Here is a 23,643-nt window from a genome sequence, read left to right on the forward strand (position 1 = left end):
ATCAATATTACAAAATACTGTTTAATGATATTTGAAAACTACTGCATAGTTTCATGTATATTCATTTTGTTTGCCCAGACCCGGTCAAAATGAGAACCAAGTGTGCATGAATCTGCTAGATTTGAACCCTAAGTGATATGTGGAATCAACATGTTCCTGACTTTTTATGGTGTGCCATGTTTTCATTCAGTCATGGAACACAAGTGAAATGTCATCGCTTCTACATGAATAATAATGGGGCAACATCTGATAGTGAAAGGTCAAGCTCTCTAATTAAAGCAGTTTCCTTTAACTTCTCCTGTTGCCATGGATTTAAAGACACATCTGCTCTGAGCTTTAAAACACGATGATTTAATTTTGGCTAAAGTGGTCCAATCACTGGTCATGTATCTTTTAGATTGTACTTTGTTTAAATTTTATGATGACGTTTGAGGTAAACAGGTTAAATAAAAATTTCTAAAAGAATTTTTCTAAAATAGAAAAAAATAACAAATTAATCCGAATTCCAAATAAATGTTTGTGTTTATGCAATATGTGTGGCATGTATATTTATGTGTATAAATACACAAACATACATGTATATATTTAAGAAATATGTGTAATATATATTGTTACTTACATATAATATAAGTTATATTAAAATATAAATGTTTATATATTTACAATCAAACCAAAATTTATTCAGACACTTTCAACATTTCTAACACGATCACAGTTTATTCACTATAGTTTAGAAAATGGTAATAAAATATGACAAGAACTCAGAGTTTTAAACTCACTTGGCTGTGTCAGAACAAATTGACTTGATAACGTCAGATAACTTTGATAGAAATAATACATGTAATAACCTGTAATAAATTAGGTTGAATAGCTGTCAGCTGTTAAATTTAAGTACACAATTATAACACCAGTTTAGGACAACCAATTACCAAGCAATGCTTTATTTTGTTCAGTCTGTGGTTTAAAAAGGTCGCATTAGCAACTGAAGAAAAAACACTTAGCCTAAGCAAAACACGGTTAGGTCAAAGTGTCTGAATAATTTTTGGTCCCAAATTTTTATCAGCTTTAATGATAGTCCACTGTATGAATAATTATTGTGCATAGCCTAATATGTCACAGTTTACTTTATTTTGCTATCCTCACTTACATAAGTGAAACTAGTAAAAAAAGCCAAAATTATATATGGTGTCTGAATAATTTTTTGCTTGACTGTATTAAAGTATTTATTTTTACATGAATTTGTGTGCATTTATATACACAACACACACATATATTATATAAACACATTTATTTAAGGGAAATTATTAACCGCGATTAATCTGACTTTAATTTGACAACACTAAAAATAACATTATATAACATAATATTCATATTATTTATAATCACCATGTAGTAAATATTAAAACTAAAATCTAACCAACCAAACAAAACAAAACAAAACAAAATCATCTCTATTTATTATAAAAATAAATAGTATTTGATGTCTTGCTCTGGGACTTTATTTAGACCTTATTTAGAGCTGAGAGTGAGAGAGGGGACGACTAAACAGTACAAAAAGTGGGAGAGCAGAAGAAGAGAAGTGTTTATATCTTCTGTCACCTGTGGTCTCCCTCTTCCACCAGTTGAGGACTTCCAGAGAAGCTTTTGTGACGACAGAATTCCAGAACTCTTACACTTCCTATAAAAAGCTTTGACATAAACCTACAGCAGCCACTAGAGACAAACCATTCAAAAATGCATTTGCCTTTTTGATCACAGGGCTGAAAAAGAGCATCTAGAAACAAAATTCGCTGGATACTCCGATTATACATTATACATTCATTACCCCTCTCCTCTCTCTATAAACGATATTTTTATGAATGTGCACCTTCACTACTGTGTTTGTTTGTGCAATCACCTAACACTAAATTATATAAAGATAGAACATACTTCTTCTGCATGCTCAGAATTTGTTGTAAAGATATCCAACAGCTGGGCTACTTCAATAGTGACATATTTATGACATGACAAATTCTATTATCAATAATGAGGCCATGAGTTTACCAGAAGAAGCACACCATGATCTCCCCTCCTTTCCAGAGATATTACACATTCATACCCTACCTCCTCTACTGTTCGTGCCTTTCCTTTTTAAGGCAGATTAGACAAACCATCTCTGCCGGTCTGTTCATTAGCCACAAGTGCCGCTCTAACAAAGTGAAAATGTGACATTTTCTCATGCTATTGTCAGCGCAGTTACAAATTGCAGAGCAATGCAATGACATCATTGTGGTAATAAAGGAAAACACAGAGCGAATGCGCTTCAAATTTGAATTTAATAAACTTTAAGGATTTGTTGTTTCCAAAGTGGCCCTTGGCTTCTTGAGCTTTAAGAGATCACTAAAAAAAAAATCTGCCATAATTTACTTCACATTCCAAATCTGTTTGACTTTGACGTCTTTCAAACATAGAACACAAAATGGTTATGCAGAAAATTAGGGATCAAATAAAAAAACTATTCACATTGCCCAGGCTTACAGTTCAATTTGACTGTCAATTTTAAGAAATCTTATAAAATCTGTCATCATGTATCAAGAATTAAGACAGCTTGGGTGTGAGTTAAAGAGAAAGGATGGGAGAATTGATTTCAGATGGGGGTGGGTTGGATAAGATGGCATGAGAGGAGCTATAGAAGTTTGGTGTAGTTTGAGAGGGAGGGAACAAGAGGGATTAATCTACAAATAGCCACACATGTCCATGCCCTTCGCTCCCTTCTATCTTTGTTTTCTACGCAGGGTCTGTGCTTGTCTGCTCTGTTGTCCACCATGACCCACTCTTAAGCCTCCTCAGCATCCTCTTCATACCGCCGAACATTCGGCGGTGGTCCATCTTACCACACACCACCCATGTCCCGAGCCGTCTTCGGCCGAGCTTCTGCCGGAGGGTCCGGCGGCTCTCGGGTCAGCTCCAGAGTCTACGAAGTTAAATCCACCACTTCGTCTCCGGGATTCTCCAATTACAGAGCTTCTTCCTACAGTATGCCCAACCTGTCTGTTGGCTATACCCGCTCCGGTGGAATGGGAGAGACACTGGACTTCAGCCTGGCCGACGCGATCAACCAAGAGTTTCTCCAAACACGCACCAATGAGAAAGTTGAGCTGCAGCAACTTAACGATCGCTTTGCCAACTACATCGAGAAGGTTCGCATGCTGGAGCAGCAGAACCAGACTCTGGTGGTCGAGGTGGAGCGGTTGAAGGGGCGGGAGCCAACGCGCATCGCCGACCTGTACGAGGACGAGATGAGGGAAATGAGGAGAGAGATTGAAGTGGTGACCAATCAGAGATCGCGTTTTGAGGTCGAACGGGACAACCTGGCTGATGACCTGCAGAAGTTGAAAATGAGGTAAAACTGTAACACAAAACAACGAGAAAATGCATAAGGCATGAGAGAGAAATGGTTGAAAATATTTGCATTTGTTTAAAACATGCACATATTTGTATTGTGTTTTGGAAGCTGCATCCCACTCTTGATTTTCATATGTGGTACAAACACACACTTTACATAACCATTCTGAGTCATTCAGTGGCAGCAGGGGAATGAACGTGATCTCTCTCTCTGTCGCAAACACTCGGCTATGCTGCAGAAAACACTTCCTGACAGCACTAACACTCAGATGGGGCGCCAGAAATATTCAGTAAAATAACAGATTTTTTTCTGTAAAATTACATGGTTTCTTTGTTTTTCTTGTAAATTTGCGGTCTTTTCTGTAATTCAACGGTTTTTGACCGTATTTCAAAAATAGACTGTTAAAAAAAATGAATTTCATCGCAGCTGGGGCACCAGAAATATACTGTAAAAAAAATCCCGTAAATTACCTGCTTTTAAAAATCTGTAAAAAATATACAGTAAAATGCTGTAAAATTACAGTGTACTTGTTTCCAGTCAAAATGTATAAATAAAAGTTTTTCTTTTCATAAACATTAGAAAACAAGATGTGTGGCTAAAACAAACAAACAACAACAATAAACGTAGAGTAAAAATAATAGTCTCTAAAACACATTCATATATGTGCTCTTAAATAAAATGTTAAATGTTTACAATATATTTTATGTTAAAATCAATTCAGTTTATTTATTTCACTTGGAAAACCAGCCAAAAACACAAAGAAAATGATTTGCTCTTAACTATTTAAGATTAGAAGGAAGAAAAACCACCCATTTAAATGAATCTCCTGAACATATGAATGCACATTCCCAGCTAAATAAATTTGGAAGATCAATATGTATTTTTTATCTTTGATTTGATGTGATTTTTTATTCAGGTGATGATGCTATATGAGAACATGTCCTTTATTTCCTGAATAAAGGGTACAATGTAATTTCAGTATTTAAAAAATACAAGAAAAAACTGTTATAAAGAATAAGAGTATTAATGTAATTGATTTGATATGACAGAAATATATTACAGGTCACTGGAGAGGTTCAATGTGTTCTTAACTAAGTACTTAACACGAGTTTCACCAATTTGAGGGAGGATTTAAACTACTAACTATATGAACTAAACTTTGCTGTCTTTCCAAATACATTCGTTACAATAGAGTAGCTCTGCTTCCCATTCAGGAGTTAGTCAGCCTAAATGAATTTGGCCGCACTCCACCTTCTAGCCAGAAAAGTATGTGTGTAAGTGTCAGAGGTTGCTGTATACCTCTTGTCTAAAAAAGGGAAGGAAAGAGGTTGGCTGTAACAATATATATCTATGTCTAACCCATCTCCATTATTTGCTGCAGGCTTCAGGAGGAGATCGCATTCAGGGAGGAAGCAGAGAATAATCTGACCGCTTTCAGAGCAGTAAGTCCCCTAAAACAGTCTTTCCCACCCTTTGTTGTCTTATGTACCAGAGTGAACTTCATTAGTTAAAAATGAATTCAAAGTTCAAATGGGATATTAAAAAGTACAGTTATCTGTACTCTTGGTAGATTTTAAATAACATGGCTTAACATTAAAAATAGCACCCATGTGAAGTGTAAAAATGGTTATGAGGAGTTACCCACTAGCTTAAACCAACACTTTGTCATTTTTCGACCTTAAAATAATGTCTCTAAAATTATTTCAGTGGTAACTCTTAACCGGACTAATTCTACTCCCGCTGCTACCTGAGCATCCTCGTAGCGGCTACAACCACACAAGTTCTGTCTTCAGGGTCGGTACACAAAGCCCCGCCTATATCCTGTGCCTGCCGAATAGTGCCACATGGTTTCCAAACAACATTTCTGCATGTACCGGTTCCATTAGCTTAATAAACAAATTCACGTGTATTGCGCTGCCCATGGGGAAGCTCATACAGCGACATTATTTACAACACTGGTATCAGACAATTGCGCTTATCAACCACATGGGGGAACCGTGAGCAAAAGTTCTATGGTGTTGCTTTAAATCCTTCGTACTGTACTAGATTTTTCTCATGAATTATGAACATTGCAAAATGATGTCGTTTTATTATATGGTACCACTTTCACTCTCAGGACGTGGATGCTGCCACCCTGGCCCGCCTGGATCTAGAAAGACGTATTGAGACCCTCCAGGAAGAGATTGCATTCCTCAAGAAGATCCACGAGGAGGTCAACAAATTCAGCTAACACTTTCATTTTGCATGCGCTGTTACATTTTCTGCCTGTTAGTACCCTCGCACACAAACCTTGCACAACTTGCGATCAGCTTGTGTTGAAAGCTGCATCCATTCTTGGAGATCACACAGCTAAAATACAGTTCTGCCTATAGACCTATTATTATCATCAAAGCTGTGCTGCTTTGTTATAAACAAGCCACATGCACACAAGCCTTCTCTCCATGTGCAGGAAATCCGGGAATTGCAGGCACAGATGCAAGAGACCCAAGTCCAGATCCAGATGGACATGTCTAAACCAGATCTGACAGCTGCCTTAAGAGACATTCGGGCTCAATATGAGGGCATCGCTGCAAAGAATATAGCGGAGGCTGAGGACTGGTACAAGTCAAAGGTGTGAAAAATAGGAAATAAATCAGACTCAAAATGTTAAAATCACAACTGCTTTTGAATAAATTCAGAATAATAATGCATAGCTTTGCAGGTATTGTAGATTGGCCTGCATCTTGGAATGAAGACAAAACTTGTAAATCTTTGTCCATCTTTTCACCAGGTGTCGGACCTAAACCAAGCAGTGAGCAAGAACAACGAGGCTCTGAAACAGGCCAAGCTGGAGACCATGGAGTACAGACACCAGATCCAGTCCTACACCTGTGAGATCGACTCCCTCAAGGGCACTGTGCGTTCTTCTGTTGGGTCTATCTGATGTGAATATACCTGCTTGTTTTTGTGTGGGTTTCAACTCTATCTCTCCCTTGTAGAACGAGTCTCTCATGAGGCAGATGAGAGATATGGAGGACCGTCACGGTCGGGAGGCAGGCACTTTTCAGGATAACATCGCCAGGCTGGAGGCGGAGATTGCTAACATGAAGGACGAGATGGCGCGTCACCTACGAGAATACCAGGATCTGCTCAACGTTAAGATGGCCCTGGATGTGGAGATTGCCACCTACAGGAAGCTGCTGGAGGGAGAGGAGAGCAGGTACAAATATGGAATGCAATAAAAGGATATCAATAGGGTGTTCAGTTATACACGGATGCAGACTGATGTTTAAAAGTTGTGTCCCTTTTTTATTGGTAGTCCATGTTGTAGTAGTATGCAGAGAAACGTGTTACTCTGTAAAATATCCTTCTTCCTTCCTTCCTTTCTGTTCTTAAAGGATTGTGATGCCCATGCAGGCCTATTCTACAATAAGCTTTAGAGGTAAGTGGAAAATATTGCGTTTACACAAAGTGGCCACAGGGAGGCGTTTCGGCACACAAATCGATCGATTCTCTGTGGTTATTTTGTGATGACGTGTTTGCTTTTTTAAATACTTTTGTCTCAGGTAAATGCAAAGATTTTATTAGTATAATTTGTAATTTATTTTTAATAAAAAATATAAAACATGAGGGCGAGTGAATTATAATAGAATTCATTTTCATGTTTGAATGAACTAACACTTTACTGCAGTTCAATGTAATTTTAGGCATTTTATCTTCATCAAATAATATGTTTTATGTTTTTTTTAAAGAAACGAGCCCAGAGCACCATCAGAGAGCTTCCGAAATGCACTCGAAGAAATCCGTCCTCATCAAGACCATTGAGACACGTGACGGAGAGGTGTGATGCACGCGAATGGGTTTGATTTTTATCAGTGTTTTACTAGATTTGTCTAAAATATAACTTTTCAATTCATTTTCTATATTTGTAAAAACATCACCAATCTCAACATTCTCTGCAAAATCGTATTTTTTGCAAGTTTCATGTTTGTTTTTTAATCAGTTTACTGCCCCCTACAGGTGGTGAGCGAGTCTACGCAGCACCAGCAAGACATCATGTAAACTACTGCAAGCCAAAGAATCAAGACAAAATAAAAGCTTTAGGACAGTTAATCATTCTGTACTTTTCTCATTTTTCACATCTTAGTAATAAGATTACATTTGCATGAGTGGGATGAAAGGAAGTCACTTTCCTCTCAAATCTGTACTTGTAATGAGCTCAATTTCCTGTCTAGTTGGAATGATGCAAGATAGATTGGTTTTCTCTCAAATTTAAATAAAGCTAAAGAAGGAAAGACAGAAGTTAGAAAATATGCAAGAAGGTAAAGATTGGGAGGTTGGTGTGGAGAGAACAGAGGCAGAAAACCGAGCAAGCTGACATAAAGGGAGTAAAGTTTAAAGATGGTTGCAAGCATAACAAAGAATAAAGATGATAAGACACCTTAAAGTGTCACATTCTGTCAACGCCTGTTCTCTTTGTGTGTGTGTGTGTGTCCTCACCTACACAAGTGATCATATGAAAAACTGACTGGAAAAAAGAGAGTCACAGAGCACAAGAGACAAAGTGAATTCACAATGTTTACCATAATAACCAGGCCCATACAAACACATGCTGTTGTACAGTGTCAGAAGAAAAACAAAAACTGTTTATGTCAGATTGTCAAAAGGTTTCATTGCATGATTGGACCACACTCCGTTATCAGACAGAAAGTAGAAAACATGACTCATTATGTAAAACAAACAAAACTAATAAATATAACCATTCATTAACATGTCAGGGTTTAGCACCCTTGAACAATTAGTAAGAAATAAACTAATATCTAATAAATATGAGAGGCCATGTTGAAATGGATACATTAAATGTGCATTTTATGTACATAACATAAATGTTTCTGCTTTGCAGATAAAAAAAAGAGAGAACATGATCTGCTTTCAATTGTTCAGACAGGTGCGATAATGCATCATGAAAACAAAGTGGGGGCCATTATATCATGCAGTTTGCCCCAAGGGATTATGGGGTTCTTTTTAAAAGAAAGTTTGCTCCTTTCAGGGGCAGCCTCCACTATCATGCCCTCGAGGACACTACAAATGTTCCCTTGGATGGCACTGCAAACTAGTTTTATACTCAGCGGTATCTGAACAGTCATGGTGAGATCCCTGTACGTACGCTTGCCACAAAGGGGGAAACGTCCATTATGTCATTGTCCTTGTAGGTTTTCCCCCGTTGCGGCTAATTTTCTTTTGTTGAATCTCCATAACATTCATATCATCCCTGAGTATCTTCACTCTCATTCCTCAGTATCTTGCTTGCTCTTAATTCAATTCTTCACCAGACGTTCATCTCCGCATCCCAGAGTGGACCTGGTGGCTCTGATCAGCAGTATTATGGCTCTTTGCCCTACAGCCTTTCTGGATAAAGGCTAAGGAGTTTTTTTTTACCGGAGTCTCAAAGCAAGGCACCCCTGCTCACTGGTATTTGGTACAGTCCTGGGCCGGAATGTGGGATCTTACAGTACAGACACTTGACTGGTGAAATCCACGAACTTTACTGAGGGGCGTGGGGGGGCTGTCAGCCTTGTAATACAAAGACGAGATTCAGCACCGACTGATGAATTCCTCACAAGAAGAAACGCAGTTTTGTGAAACAATGACGAACAGGCAACACACTATTTAACAACAGTTGACGTTATTAAAAAATATTTCGACAGAATGGAGCCCAGCATGATTTGTCACTACTGACCTCATAATAGTACGCAAACACACGTTCAGCAAAATGTTATCGTGTGCTAGTATGCTTGCATGTGTGTTAGAAAACAGCTCAGGGATGCAACTATGGTCCAATGGTAGAGTTGCATCTTTTCTCTTTTAAGTGCTATAATAGTTTTGATCTGGAGGAGCTGCTGGATGTGTGTGTGAGTGTATGGGACAGTGAGTCAGGGTCAGGTCAGCACCAGAGTAGCATAATGTGTTTTTGTTGATCAGTGTCTGTTTGTTTGCGATTATATGAGTGAGGTCAGACCTGAACATGTGGTCCGACCCCAGCAGTGAGTGGGACGGTAGACCCACAGTCATAGTCTATATCGACACTCGTGTGACCCGCAGCCACAAGCCCGCCCACTGGATAACCCCGCCCTTCCACCTGTCTCTCTCGAAAACTCTGGATATAACTCTGGAAAAGAGAAAAGACAGAGATTAATTGATTACATTCATATAAATATTATCAATATTACAATAAAATATCATTTAGATTATGTAACATTATTTAGATTTGTCAGGACTATTCATAGGTATTTATAGACAGATAGATAGTTTGTGCGGGTGTGCATGTGAAGACTCACAGGTGAAAGCACATCCCCATCAAAGCGGCGTACAGGGTTGGGTTTCCTGCGGTAGGCGGGCTCCGGGTGAAGTGCTTTGGCAGCATGTGTGTTGTGCGAGTTCTGCTGTTGCTTCCGCTTTTTCTTCCTGCCACACTCCCTCCTCTCGTCCTTCTGCCGAATGCGCATGAGCTGCACTCGCCGCTGCTGACGACTGATCATAACTGAGAGAGAGACATTCAATAAAGTAAACAGTTCTTCTAAAAACAAAACTAAAAATCTAACATTTTCTCTTATATATTTACTCACTCGTATACCATCTTCGATATGTTATTTATAAAAAATCCATCACAAATTAAAGGGATATTTCAGAGGCAAAACAAAATTTCCCCATGTTTTACCCTCAAGGCATCCTAACTGAATTATGACTTTCTTCTTGAAGAATAATGCAGTCGGAGTTATAATACCACGTATCATTTTTCTTACAAGCGGTAGAATGGGGGGCAATTTTTTGAAGCTCCAAAAAGTGCATCCATCCATCCAGCAAAGAACTGCTCGACACGGCTCCGTGGTCTTAACAAAGGTCTTCTAAAGCGAATCGATGTGTTTGTTTAAAATAAATATCCATATTGACAGCGCTATGAAAGGGGGAATTTAACGCTGTTTCATGCATTCTGACTTCTTTACAATGTTAAACATGCTGGCTTCTCGTGCTTAACATGGTCAACTTGTTAAAAAAATAGTTGCACATATGACGTAGTATTTCTGTGCTTGATACACTCCCCCAGCACTCCAACTTGTTTCGAAAGTTTTTTATAAGACTGGATCCCTGTTTCGTAACAGTGATCCTATTCGTTTTATTGGGCAACTCTCCCGGAAAAGCTCGGCAAGGTGAAAGAAATAGCCCGCCCACACGCCAATCGACGAGCGATATTAAGACCCGCCTACCATCAAGATTGGCTGCACTGCATCAAGATTGGCTGTGCTGTGGGGCTGCAGCTCGTTACACTTGCGATAGAGAGAGAAGTCAAGGTGTGTTTGTTTGTTCACGGCATTTCAGTGATGGATGTTATATAAATGGTGGATATAACACTGGATTTGGAGATCGTTTGAAACTGATAGATGGAGCGGTCCCAGTGCTAAATGCCGGACATGAATCACACGCGATAAGTGAAACTAAGTCATATGTCTGTGTTTTGTTGGCAAGCGGCGTATAACGTTACGTGCATAATGTAAAAAACACGAACGGATTCATGCGAAGGGATTAATGCTCTAGTTCCATCCCTCCTCTTTATCCCTCGGCTGTGCTTGTTTTTCCGGCAAATGACGCAGGCGTGTCGTAGCCTAAGTTCGATACCATCTCCTCTATGCGGGAGCTTTCATCACCATCATTTGCCGGAAAAACAAGCCTCTGGTTCACGCGCAGCCGAGGGATAACAGAAGCTAGACATTAACGTTAATAGCGCTGTCAATATGGATATTTCTCTTAAATAGACGCATCGATTCGCTTCAGAAGACCTTTGTTAAGACCACTCAGCCGTGTCGAGCAGTTCTTTGACGGATGGATGCACTTTTTGGACCTTCAAAAAATTGCCCCCCATTCACTCCCCTTCTACTGCTTGTAAGAAAAATTATACGTGGTATTTTAAATCCGACTGAATTATTCTTCAAGAAGAAAGTCATAATTCAGTCAGGATGCCTTGAGGGTGAGTAAACATTGGGAAATTTTGTTTTACCTCTGAAATATCGCCTTAATATGCACACTGTATATAGGATCCAAAATTTTGAAGCAAAACTCAAAGAACCAACGAGATCTGAAGTTATCACATCGCCATATTTGAATTTAGTGCTCGGATACGCTAGCTTTTCTTTCATTTTCTCACAAATATATTGTTACGCTTCATACATTTTTTACTCGCTGGATTACTTTTAAGATGCCGTTTATGATGTATGTATGTGCTTTTTGGAGCTTTGACATTTTGTCAATGATGAATATTTAAAAAAAAAGAAAGGTTTGTGTTTAACTAAAGAAAGTAAGTTATATACTTTTAATATGCATCTTGGATGGCATAAGGGTCAGTGAACTATGAGAATTTTGGGGAGGCAGACTATTGCTTAAAACTGTACAGTACTGATGAACTTATTTTTCTCAAAAATGTGAAAAAAATTGAAATGTTTTTAACAAAACCTTGCCTAAGAAATGAAATCAACATTACAGTATGTTAAACTGAGAACATGTAACAACATTATTTTCTTGTCTTCACACTGTGGTGGAAAATGTTGAAATTATGGTAGTTCTCGGTGTCATAGATTAAAGAAATACTACACTTACTAAACTTTTGCATGCTTAAAATTATTAATAATTATCATAAGGTGTTTATTCAGTCCCTAAACTCGCGCGCCAGAAAAACCACACGCGCGTGCATGATTTAAACGCGCAGAACAGTTCCACGAGCGGAAACACACCCTCGCGAGAGCACAGAACAGTATACGTGTGTGGAAAAGAATCTTTGCGAGAGAACATTTCTGCTTTGTGTGTAAAAACGCTGTCCGCGATACACGGGATGTGACGAGCACGGGCACAATTCTCGGGCGTAGGGCGTTTATCATTTTGGGGGCCCTAAGCAAAGTCAAGACCTGAGGCCCCCCACACATGCATACAATTTTTTTTTCTTTGAATTGCACGGCAGTAATATTGAGTAGGCCTATATGGTTTGTATGTAATATATATATATATATATATATACAGTATATATATATATATATATATATATATAACCTGGATTTATTTGACTTTGAACCGCATAACAGTGCACACATTTTTTAACAGTTTGGTATAAAAATAACCTTTGTTTTGGAATTAAATATTTGATATGTGCGCTTCATGATTGTGTTTCTATGGCAGGGGCGGCACCACTACTACAAAAATTGTGGGGCAAATTTTGATTCTTTAAAATGTAATAAAATTTGAGCTATCAATAATAATTTAAACTAAATACAGTAGAATGAACAAAAATCAAGTAAATATATTACTGAAATTATTTTTATTAAATAGTAAAGAACCCTCAAGATTTCAGTGCAATTAAATTGCTGGAGATATTTAAGAATACACATTTTTAGGACATATTTAAGCGTATCAAATATCTTTTCCTCCCTAAAAAAATATATGATGGATGCTGTGATCTAACTACCTAAAAAACGACTTAAACTAGGCAATTACAACAATTGCATTAGTCCTATTAATGTAATTTCCAGCAAAACACAAATCTACAAGATATTGATGTGCTTCAGAAACAGGCAAATGTAAACAGGTTGACATTCATTGCTAGATGGTATTAAAACTAACCCTACAAGCAACCTGTCGGTTTCCAGGGAAATCAGAGTTCAAGGCACTGAACAATTTTGCTTTTTGTCTGTCATTTGTCTATAAAACGTCTATAAAACATACTATGCAGTTTGCTTTTAATGCTATATGGAGCCAGGGTCTAATTATCATAAAATTTAAGCAGATGCATCTAATAACAGCAAAATATAATTCACAATATCAGACAGGAGTAATTTTAAGACATCTTAAAAATCACATGTTGACATTCCGCTGTCACTTTACTCAATTTCAGCCTAAACTTATCTCCATAACGACTTACTTTATATAATATAAAGAATGTTGTTCCTGTAAATGAACTGGCTGAGTGTCAAAGTGGGGGTAACCCACGTCCTAGCTGAATTAGAAGACCTGTCTGTTATTAGATGCGTTTGACTAATTCAGTGCAGTGCACGCAGGCCGATCAGGCATCAAAAATGATTGTACCGCTTTTGACCACTACGGGGCCCTACGCATTTGCGTGGTGGTTAACACCGCTACTGCTTGCTCGTGGAGTTGACTTTGAGACTTTGGAGGCGGGACAAAAGCAGATTTCTCCGCTCCTTTGATTGGTCACTTTTAACATGCAGTCACCTACAGACTACGACCTGTATCTTACCTAATGATTAGTGTATTACCTTGCCTTAGCTATGTGTTAGTATTTTAACAAGTGACATTTTGATTTCTTACATCTGTCAACAAAATGTATGATATATAATATAGTTAAACTTACATTTCATGTATGACCTTTTAGAAAATGACTATAATAATAGAATGAAATGTCCTGTAGTCATTTAATTTGAGTTATCTAATCAAATTGGTAATGCCTACTGGTATAACCAGTTTTGATATTTTCAAAACAAATAAAGCAAAACAAATAAATTATTTAAATTACATTTTAGAGAATACATCATATTGTGATTTATACTAACTTGTGCTATTGATTATTTGATTATGTTATACTGTTGTAGCAGTTTATTAATGCCCATTTTATAACTACTTCATGAAAATTATTAACAATACAAAAGCAATTATATTATATTATGAATACACATTACCAAACTATTTATTTTTAACTTCATGTTAAGACGCCAAATATGTAGATCCATAAAGCCAAGGGCTTACATAGCACTGTAAGCCAATTTTAAAAATGGAAAAAAAGTATTGTGTTATGCCAAATGAGGATGTTTTTTTACAACGGGTAAGATCCAGGTAGGATACTGTAGGTGACTGCATGTTAAAACTGACCAATCAAAGGAGCGGAGAAATCTGCCATTGTCCCGCCTCCAAAGTCTCAAAAGTCAACTCGACTAGCAAACAAGTGTTGAACAGTTGCGAGAGCATTGAGAGGATTGTGTGCATGTTCGTCTAAGCCTCTGCTCGCGGACTGCGTTTTAGCACGAGGAGCAGAAATGCACTCTCGCAAGTTTGTTAACAACTGTTATAGTGTCAAATCTTGAAAATTCTGGCACAAAAGTGCCTCTTTTCAAGATAAACGTTAAACATTTCAACCCTTCTGAATGAATTCCCTGAATGCACAGTCAGACACAGAGTTTATTGAGACAGACAGAGAGAGCCTGATCCACACACTATGAACTGATGCTCTACACCACATGATTGATTTTGTGATCATTACTCACAGCCCGACAGCGCACTGACAGACAGGAACCATCTGCCGTGCTGCACATGCATACGTACAACCTTCTCCTCGTCATATATTCCACCCTCTCTGTCCCTGACTCACCCTTTGTGTGGGAGTATCCTTCCGCCGTCACTCTCCACTGCACCAATAAGCCCAGCAGGGCGAGAGCAGGCCAGGCTCCCAGGACCACCCACGTCATCCAGCATACCGGCTCCCGGGGGCCCGTTTTCACCCTCTCGTATATGTATCTCACCAGCGCGAAAAGCTCCACGAAATAATCTGCGGCCACGACTATCACGGCAGCCCCGAACACGGCTGTTGAGAGCGTTGTGAAGCATCTTTGCCACTGTAGGGTGAGGACAGCGAACAGCATGCCCAGCCCCAGCAGCACGCCCAGGGGCACCCACACAGAGCGCGGTGGATTGGACGACAGCTCCTCCATGCCAATCAGGGTCCCGATAGCCACCAGCAGGCCCAGGAGCAGCCCCACCATGAACAGCCCAACGCTGCGTACCAGCATGGTCACCAGGCCGCACAGGGTTCCGATACCCAGGCCGATGCCCACGCTGGCCTCAATGCTCAGCTGCGTGTCTAATACGCGCTCCTTGTAACAGAGCAAGAATATGATCACGGAGCCAAACATCAGACCCGTGAGGAACAGTACAGCTTTAAAACAGCGGTAACCTGTGAATGACAGAGTGTGAACAGAATATGTTAAAAGATGCGTGAAGGAGAGAGAAGAGATAAAAATAGCTTAATACGGAGATGCTGGAAATCAGAGTGGTGGATTTCACAGCTCAAGAATACTGCAACAGTGAGAGAAAACAACTTATTTTAGCAGCAAATTAACACTAACGTCAGGTGCCAAAAATCTAAAAGCGATTCATTCTCAGTCAGATTTAATGTATGTTACACATAAAAAGTGTACCTCACAGAGTTAACTTTGGATAAAAGCACCAACTGTGTAAACGTAAATATTTCAACTTTACACCATAGTAAGGCTTGAACTTGAGGAAGTATGGCTTACTTCACCCAAAAATGAAAATTCTGTCATCATTTATTCACCTTCGAGTTGTTCCAAATCTGTATAAATTTCTTTGTTCTGATGAACACAGAGAAAGATATTTGGAAGAATGCTTATAACCAGACAGATTTCCCCCCCCACTGACTACCACAGTAGGAAAAAATACAATGGTTGTCAGAAGTGCCCCAGAACTGTTTGCTGTCCTACATTCTTCAGAACAAAAAAAATGATACAAGTAATTTTTCCTACTATGGGAGTCAATGGGGGGAGGGGCAAGATCCGTTTGGTTATAAGCATTCTTCCAAATATCTTTCTCTGTGTTCATCAGAAAAAAGAAATTTATACAGATTTGGAACAACTCAAAGGTGAGTAAATTATGACAGAATTTAAATTTTTGGGTGAAGTATCCCTTTAAAAGGATAGTTATAAAACCTGTATATGACTCTTTCGTCTAAGGAACACAAAAGATATTTTAAGAAATGTCGCAGTGGTTTGGGGTTCATATAATGGAAATCAATGGGGGCAAATGTTGTTTGGTTACCAACGTTCTTCAAAATATCTTCTTTTGTGTTTTGCAGCAGGAGAAAAGTCATACTGGTTTGGAAACAATCAAAGAATTCTTATTTTGAGTAAACTACAACTTTCAAAGAAAAAATTAAAATATGCCCATCTTGCATGACCAGTCTTAAGTGGAGTGCAGAACAGTTATACAAGCTACGACCTTATTCAGAACCTCATCAATATTGATATATAAAGCAAGAAAAGCATTAACCACAAGCTTAAGCATTAACCCAAGAGTCCACCACAATAACCTTCTCTAATGACAAACTTCAACGACAGGCTGTTACAACAAAATACATTGTACAGGTATATTGGTATTGGTAATTCATTAATAAACACTGTAACCAGAAAATGTACATGTTTTCAAACATAAAGTCCAGACTCACCAAAGAAGCAATAGATGATTCCAAAAAGGCAGCACATCGAGCAGACAACTGAGGGGACTACCTCGTAACGTTGTCCCACGCCATCATTACAGGTGTCCAATTGCTCTTTTCCGGCCTCTCTCGAGGGAGGGGCCAGCTTAAAAGCTAGGGTCTGCAAGGTAGACGTCATGGTGACCGTAGAGTGCAGGACGGAGCGAGGTTATAGGGAGGGAAGTGGCTGCAGGAAGTGGGAGGTGTCGGGATGCACCCACAATCAGGGCACACCTCCCGTCCACATGAATCTACCTGTAAGAGAGAATACATCAAATAAATCAATGAAAAATCAATGCATTGTCAGAAATTAAACTTCATGTGCACGCCATAATAGACAACAAGACATTTTAAAATCAACACAGAGTCGGCCAGACAAACTAACCCTACAGAAGAATCTTTGTCTAAACCTTCCCTTGCAGTATAGGCCTACATCTAAGATTCAAGTTTACGGGTTCAGAATTATAATGACACAAACAAGGCTCAGTCACTTCTCTTTGAGCCATTCTTCCCTTCTCTTTACTTCCACTTCCTTCTCCTCCTCCTCCACTGCTTGTTCAGTCATGCCCCTGTTTTTTCTTTTACATCTGTGGTTCATTCAGTACTAAAGGATAGTGAAAAACAGTACTGTGGTTAGATATTCATTCAGTCTAATCAATGGCAACTGGTTTTGACAGAAGATTAGACAATCAGCATGTTTTGACCATGTTTATTACAGAACGCAGGTGTATTCAAATGTATTCAGCTCATTTATTTGCTTGTTCCTTACCAAGCCCTCTAATTTATGAGAAACATAAATCCTAAACATCTAACATAAATCCAAAACATAACATCCAAAACATCAAAAATCCTGATCCAATTTGAGTTGAAAATGAGAATACAATTCACTCAGTTACAGGCAGGACTGTACCAACAAAAAAAGGACACACCACATACCTAAACAAACATTAACGGATGGACTTTATAGACAATTTCCATTTTACCGTTAATGCCCTTAAAAAAAACTTATGAAACTTCAGTAAGGTTTCATAAATGTACATTGTGCTAATATTCTCTTAATAGGACTAGGTGTTATAATCCCACTATTTAAGCACAGTTGAATTGCCCAATAGGACATTTCTCACACCTAATGCATGACAGGGGGAGCAGTCAAGAATATGAATAGAGGAAAGGAGGTCTGAGGTTTCACTCGGTTCATCGGGTAGGCATCCTCTGTGTTATCAGAGAGACATCTCGAGTTGTGTGTCCGATCCCACTTTCATCACATCCATTATCCTGGGTGAAAGATGCCTTTTGGTGAGGTGCTGCTGATAATGCCCTTTGTATGTGTAACGAGGAAGGCGGGAAGAGAGCTGTGAGGGAACGGTGCGAGGCCAGTGACGCGCGTGATAATGAGAGTCTGCTGCGCATTGCGCCAGTCTCGCATCTCTCACGGAGGAGATCGCATAAAAGGATGAGCGACAGGAGTGTACGACGAGAGAGGACCAGGCCTGGACATTGTGTTAAGTTTTATTTATGTTTGTGTGGCTGGCAGTTGACCGTGAGGTAGCTGTCGGCCATTTACTTTCGTTTTGTTGTTTGGTTATTTTATTAAAAGTTTGGTTGAACATTCGCCGGTTCCCGCCTCCTTCCTTCCTTACTTGGAATGTAATACATTCTCCGTAAGAGATGCGAGACCGGTGCAACGGTTCCCTCACAGCTCTCATCTCGCCTTCTTCGTTACAGTATGGTTCCCATCAATGCGACACATCGTCAGTTGTGCACCTCAGCCTCAATAGGTGTTTCGGCCCTTTATACAAGACACCCTCAGCCAAGGGAGGCCAACCGCAGGTTGATCAGACCTGGGTGTGTGTTGCATTGTTACAAGGTCATCTGGCAGCCGATGCTGTGTCCATCTGCCTCAACCACAGCCATTGGCTTCTTCTTTCCACACCACTGGCCAGTTTTTGATTATCCTCCACTGGAACTGTCCTCTGAACCCAGCTTCCTATGTCAATTAGCTCAACCAAATTAGTGGCTGCAGCCTCAACAACACTTGCTTTGATGGTAGCTCGGTGGCATCATACCTCAACGCAACCATACGCGCCAACCTGTTGGCTAAGGCTGTTCTAGCCCCACTGGCACCGTTAATGCATGCTCAGTGCCCCCGGTCCCTTATGGCATAACATTACAACACATTACCAAAATCAACGCAGCCATACATGCCAACCCGTTGGCTAAGGCTGTTCTAGCCCCACTGGCACCGTTAACGCATGCTCAGTGCCCCCGGTTCCGTATGGCATAACATTACAACACATTATCATAACCTCTACACAATCATATGCGCCCGGGCGCGGTTCAATTGGGACAATGTGAGTAGGCCATAAATCTGTGGTTTAAATCAACTCGCATTTCCCAATCCCTGGCAATACTCAGCAGACCTGAATCTGGGGATAAGGGCTTGGCCCGCGTTTTCTGCCCCTCCCAAATAAAGGGTTGCCTTTTTAGCTACAGTAGTTAGCCTGGGCGTTTTGGGGGATGACATTTGCTGCCACTCTCTTGGTCTCTACTCCTGCAGCCAAGCACTTTAGTACTTGATTATGGCGCCATGTGTATCTGCCCTGTGGCAAGCTCTTCTTACAACCCACAAGAATATGTTTAAGGTTTGCTGGAGCTGCACATAGGTGGCAGGCTGGATGCTGTCCACACCAAACATGCAGATTTGTTGGTGAGCATAGCACATCATATATAGATCTTATGATAAAACTTACCTATTTGTTTCCATACTCCACAGCTCACTCCAAATGAGAGTGCTCTGCTCTACTTGCTTCCTCTTGACGCCGAACATCCTTTGCTACCAGGTGACGCTGTTCCTTTGGTGTCAATTTTCACCATGCGGGTTGATCCCAAACCAACTCCCCCTCTGCCATGTTGAACTTGTCCCACGATGTCCCTATGTCTGAGGGCTGCCTTCGCATCTCCTACCGCTGTTGTTGGGTTCCATTTCCTCCCCGTCACTACTGTTGGAGCAGCATCTCTTACACAGGGATCACAGGATTCTTTGAGTGTCATCTCCAACCTTGTTTTGGTGCATTTATATTCCTCCACAAGGCTTTAAATGGGAAGAGAGAGAGCTCCATTCCCGTACAGCCCTATGTTGCTAGTGCATCTTGGTAGCCCAAGCCATTTCCTCACTTGTGTACTCACTAATTTCTCCAGGTTCTTGGTGTGAGACACCATGAGCTCATACATTGAAATTGGCCACATCAGGCATGGCAACAAGCCAAATTGGAAGCACCAGAGTTTCAGCTTCCCAGGAAGAGCTGTAGTATTAATTTTCTTGAGTCCACTGGCTGTCTCTTGCCTAAGTTGTTCCATCTGTTCGGCGTTTTTAAGGTCCGCGGTGTACCAACGTCTAGACTTATGCCCGGTTAACCGAAAATATCTATCACGTGATTTAAGCACAACTTGTGAGTGAAGTACGGTAAAATGCTGCTGCATCCGAAAGCCAGAGGGCGCTCTCGTGCAGAAACTCCAAATACGCACTGCAGAAGAAGACCATAACACACGTAGTTCTAGGAAATGCCTAAGGACATGCTTTTTATCACTGATCCTCAATCCTCCTCAGGTATTTTCATGATAATAAAGTATATTTATAATGATCATGTTTGACGGGTGTTGATTTTTTAAATAAACGTTATAAGCGTCTGAGACCGCAAATATTTTTGAAAAAGTTAACTTTAACGGAAGGAACCACATTGGCCGACTTGTACACGCTCACTCAATGGATGGAAGAACTGACAGGATTACCTCCAGTTAAGAGGCCTGAAAAAAATCCATCAGATAGAGAAACCAAGCATGTTTAGTAAAGAGAAGCTGAAAGCGTATACATCTTTAGATGCCCCTGTACTACTGTAAAAGTGGCAAACATTAGCAAATGCAACTCAGATAACAAGCATATTTGGGCCACATGTGAAAATCATCTGTCACATCTGGCCTAGATATGGCATGGCGGAACATACAGTATATGGGCCAAATATGGGCCTTTCGAACTTTAGAAATGGCAGGAATGTTCAATTGGTTCACATCTTATTTTGGGGTATATGGCCCAGATAACAATAAACACATGAGAACCATGTGTTTAAGATATGGCACACAGTGGGAAACATCAACTTGTGACTGACATTTGGATTGTAATTGGAAAAACACATGAAATCTCCCGCCGAAATCAAGTGTGTCCCGCAGTCCACACAGCACATTTCTCTTCTTTACTCATAACTTTCCATGTTAAGGTAAGTGATGTTTTGACATTTTAAAAGGTTCTTTTATTGAAATTTGAAAAAAAAGGGTTTCCTCAGCGATAATGGTTTAATGACGAAATAACGCTCATTAGAAAAATCAGTCTAAAAATGGACTCGCCACTCTCCAGACAGATCAACTAGGCTCAAATGGACGAATACATATTTTACAGTGCAGGTTTTGTCTTTTAATTGTTGTTTAAATTCTTATGTGAAGGCCTTACCAACAAAATCAGCGTCTAAATGAAGTGTGAAGTAATATAAAAGATGTCTAATGTCTGTATATACTTTTCCTAACAGATTTCCCTTCAAATGATCCCCAAAGACATTGGGAATAACCCCAGAAGGAGAACTGTTAAAGGAGTAAATAATGTTTATTTTTAATCACTTTATTAGTGATGTAACTGTAACTGGAATGTTAGTTTACTCTTCACGTTTTAGTGTACAAAATGCAAGATACAGACTCTTTGAATGTTACATATTATTTAAAAAAAACTGCTTACAGAGTACAAAGTACCTGTAGATATTTGAGTACATGTAACATGACAAAAGCAAATGATTTTGAATACATTTGTGTAGTGTTGAGTGTTTGATTTGCTAGAGGGTTAAAATTCCATTTGCAAAATCTGTAATAAAAAATAAATTTTGAGAATCAGCGTTTGTGTTTAATATTGTTTGATTGTGTTTATTGAATACTAAAAAAATGGTGTGGTGTAAATATCGTTAAATTCTGGGAGAATTCTGGCTTTTGGTCTATCAGCCACTTGTGGCCCACATAAGGGCCATCAGTCCTTTACTGAACTCAGCCAAACAAGAATGACATATAAGGTCCATATCATTCTTTATTATATGGCTCACTGCTGGTAGAATTATGGCACATCTGGTCGAGTTGTGGCTAGGGATGGGCGATATGGCCCTAAAACTCTATCACGATAATTCCTGGTATTTGTTGCGATAACGATAAAACTAACAGTATATCCATAACGCCATCCACCGCTGTTTTTTGCGTCAAGTGATAGTAGCTGCATGTAGTCTAGACCCTCAGAAAAACAAATATTATCAAAAAGTAAAACGTACCCCAAATCAAACAGCTCCTAAAATATACCTACAGTATTTTTGTAAATATAAAATATAATAGTGAGATTCGACTTCAAAAGGTTGTAGTAAAGAAAAGTTAAATGAACTAAAGCTCAATAAACACATCATGTCATACCTAAACTGTATATAGCCTATTGTTGGGTGGAAACGATCGATCGCATCACGCTGTCAATCACTCTCTCTTGAACTGTGTGAACCTTCTCTTCTCACAGCAACATATACTGTATAGGTCTATGACTCGAGCTACAGAAAGAGAACAGAAAAAAATAACGTAATACAAACTCGCATTTGTACTGTATGTAAACAGGCAGCAGTGCTGTGCACGCTGTGTTGCTATGAAAACACATGTGGGCGCGAACTACGCACGGGACGCTCCGTTCATCCTGTATACAACAGGCAAGAAATCATATTAAACTATTTGCGCACGCGCGCATAACATCTAACGAATGTTTAAATAAATACTTTTGGCCAAACTAAATGTGGTGTAACGTATTATGACTATCAACAAATACTTAACAAATGAATTAAATAAAACGAAAGTGAAACTAAACATTAACTCAGATGCATCTACAGTGCCAACCTAAACGAGATTTAGAGCTCGTCTTTTAGTGCAAACTCTTTCTCAGCTTCACGTCCGCCCTCCGCTATACCCGTTTTTGCTTCACATATGAGCCGTGAATGGGTCTCACAAAGAAATACGTCGTCAACTAGAATTTATCGTTTATATCGCGGGAAGACTAATTCCTATCGTGTGGGGAATTTCTACCGGTATATCGCAAACGATATAATATCGCCCATCCCTAGTTGTGGCTAAGAAGATGTGGACCAGATCTGGGCCAGGGAACACTTTCTTAAGTGGGCCACAGGTCAGCAGTTTATTTGGGCCAGATCTGCACCAAGGAAATTTGAAGAGTTTGGTTTCCAAAATGAGATAACTCCGTTTCTAAAATGTTTCAAAAATCATGTTTTTTTTATTGTGCATTCCAATTAATATCAATCAAACTGCAGTTGGTTTGTTTTGATTTAAGCCATAATAACAAAAAAAATACAGCAAACTAACAAAAAAAAACCCCACAATAAAAACAAGTTTAATTTTGCAACCAAACTCTTCATTTGCTGACTGGGAACTACTTGAACACACACCTGAGTCCTGACACATAACATGAGCCTTTTCGTTGTTCCCTCTCCCTTTCTATTAATGCAATTATGGCAACTGAAGGAAAAGGGATGACAAACGGTTCTGTTTATGTGTAGTCTCTGGTCACTAGTTAACTGCTAGTTGTATAACTCAGTAGTTCTCAAACTGGGGGCCGTGGCCCCTGGGGGGGCCCCGAGATGGATCCAGGGGGACCACAGATTTTGTGGCATTTTATGAAATATAGAAATTGATCATAGATTTTATGCAATCAAACATCAGAAAAATAAGACCACCAGACAAAAGAATTGATGTTTCAGCATTGTATAACCAAATAAGTTTTTGTTTAAATAAAAATGTTAAATTTAAGATTATAAGTCTTTATTTGGGGGGCCGCAAAGCGATGCACTCTACACAAAGGGGGCCATACAACGAAAAAGTTTGAGAA

The 23,643-nt window shown here is 39.4% G+C and overlaps 2 protein-coding genes across 3 annotated transcripts in view; one reads left to right on the forward strand and one right to left on the reverse strand.

Moving 5' to 3' along the window:
• The first annotated feature begins 1,328 nt into the window (after positions 1 to 1,328).
• Positions 1,329 to 7,823, forward strand: desmb (desmin b). The gene is made up of 9 exons (XM_057337085.1): positions 1,329 to 3,382; positions 4,767 to 4,827; positions 5,502 to 5,597; positions 5,835 to 5,996; positions 6,156 to 6,281; positions 6,364 to 6,584; positions 6,763 to 6,806; positions 7,117 to 7,205; positions 7,385 to 7,823. Exons 1-9 carry the CDS (start codon positions 2,886 to 2,888, stop codon positions 7,424 to 7,426), a joined length of 1,338 nt encoding a protein of 445 aa, XP_057193068.1. The 5' UTR covers positions 1,329 to 2,885; the 3' UTR covers positions 7,427 to 7,823.
• Positions 7,824 to 7,929: 106 nt separating this feature from the next.
• Positions 7,930 to 23,643, reverse strand: part of tmem198b (transmembrane protein 198b) — a 31,581-nt gene continuing 15,867 nt past the window's right edge. For both annotated transcript variants that reach the window (XM_057337087.1, XM_057337086.1), the window contains 4 exons: positions 16,656 to 16,940; positions 14,787 to 15,368; positions 9,703 to 9,905; positions 7,930 to 9,533 (listed from right to left, as the gene is read on the reverse strand). In XM_057337087.1, coding sequence (XP_057193070.1) covers positions 9,378 to 9,533; positions 9,703 to 9,905; positions 14,787 to 15,368; positions 16,656 to 16,824 — 1,110 coding nt within the window. In that variant the 5' untranslated portion in view covers positions 16,825 to 16,940 and the 3' untranslated portion in view covers positions 7,930 to 9,377. The remainder of the gene's footprint in view (positions 9,534 to 9,702; positions 9,906 to 14,786; positions 15,369 to 16,655; positions 16,941 to 23,643) is intronic.

Source organism: Triplophysa rosa, linkage group LG7, assembly GCF_024868665.1.
Source record: "Triplophysa rosa linkage group LG7, Trosa_1v2, whole genome shotgun sequence".
Classification (NCBI taxonomy): Eukaryota; Metazoa; Chordata; class Actinopteri; order Cypriniformes; family Nemacheilidae; genus Triplophysa; species Triplophysa rosa.

What these genes read in the sequence shown, in the direction of transcription:
- desmb (XM_057337085.1), top strand. Translation starts at nt 2,886, where the DNA reads ATGTCCCGAGCCGTCTTCGGCCGAGCTTCTGCCGGAGGGTCCGGCGGC. An exon ending in TCGACTCCCTCAAGGGCACT is followed by an intron (nt 6,282 to 6,363) that starts GTGCGTTCTTCT and finishes TCTCCCTTGTAG; the next exon opens with AACGAGTCTCTCATGAGGCA. An exon ending in TTCTACAATAAGCTTTAGAG is followed by an intron (nt 6,807 to 7,116) that starts GTAAGTGGAAAA and finishes TTTTTTTTAAAG; the next exon opens with AAACGAGCCCAGAGCACCAT.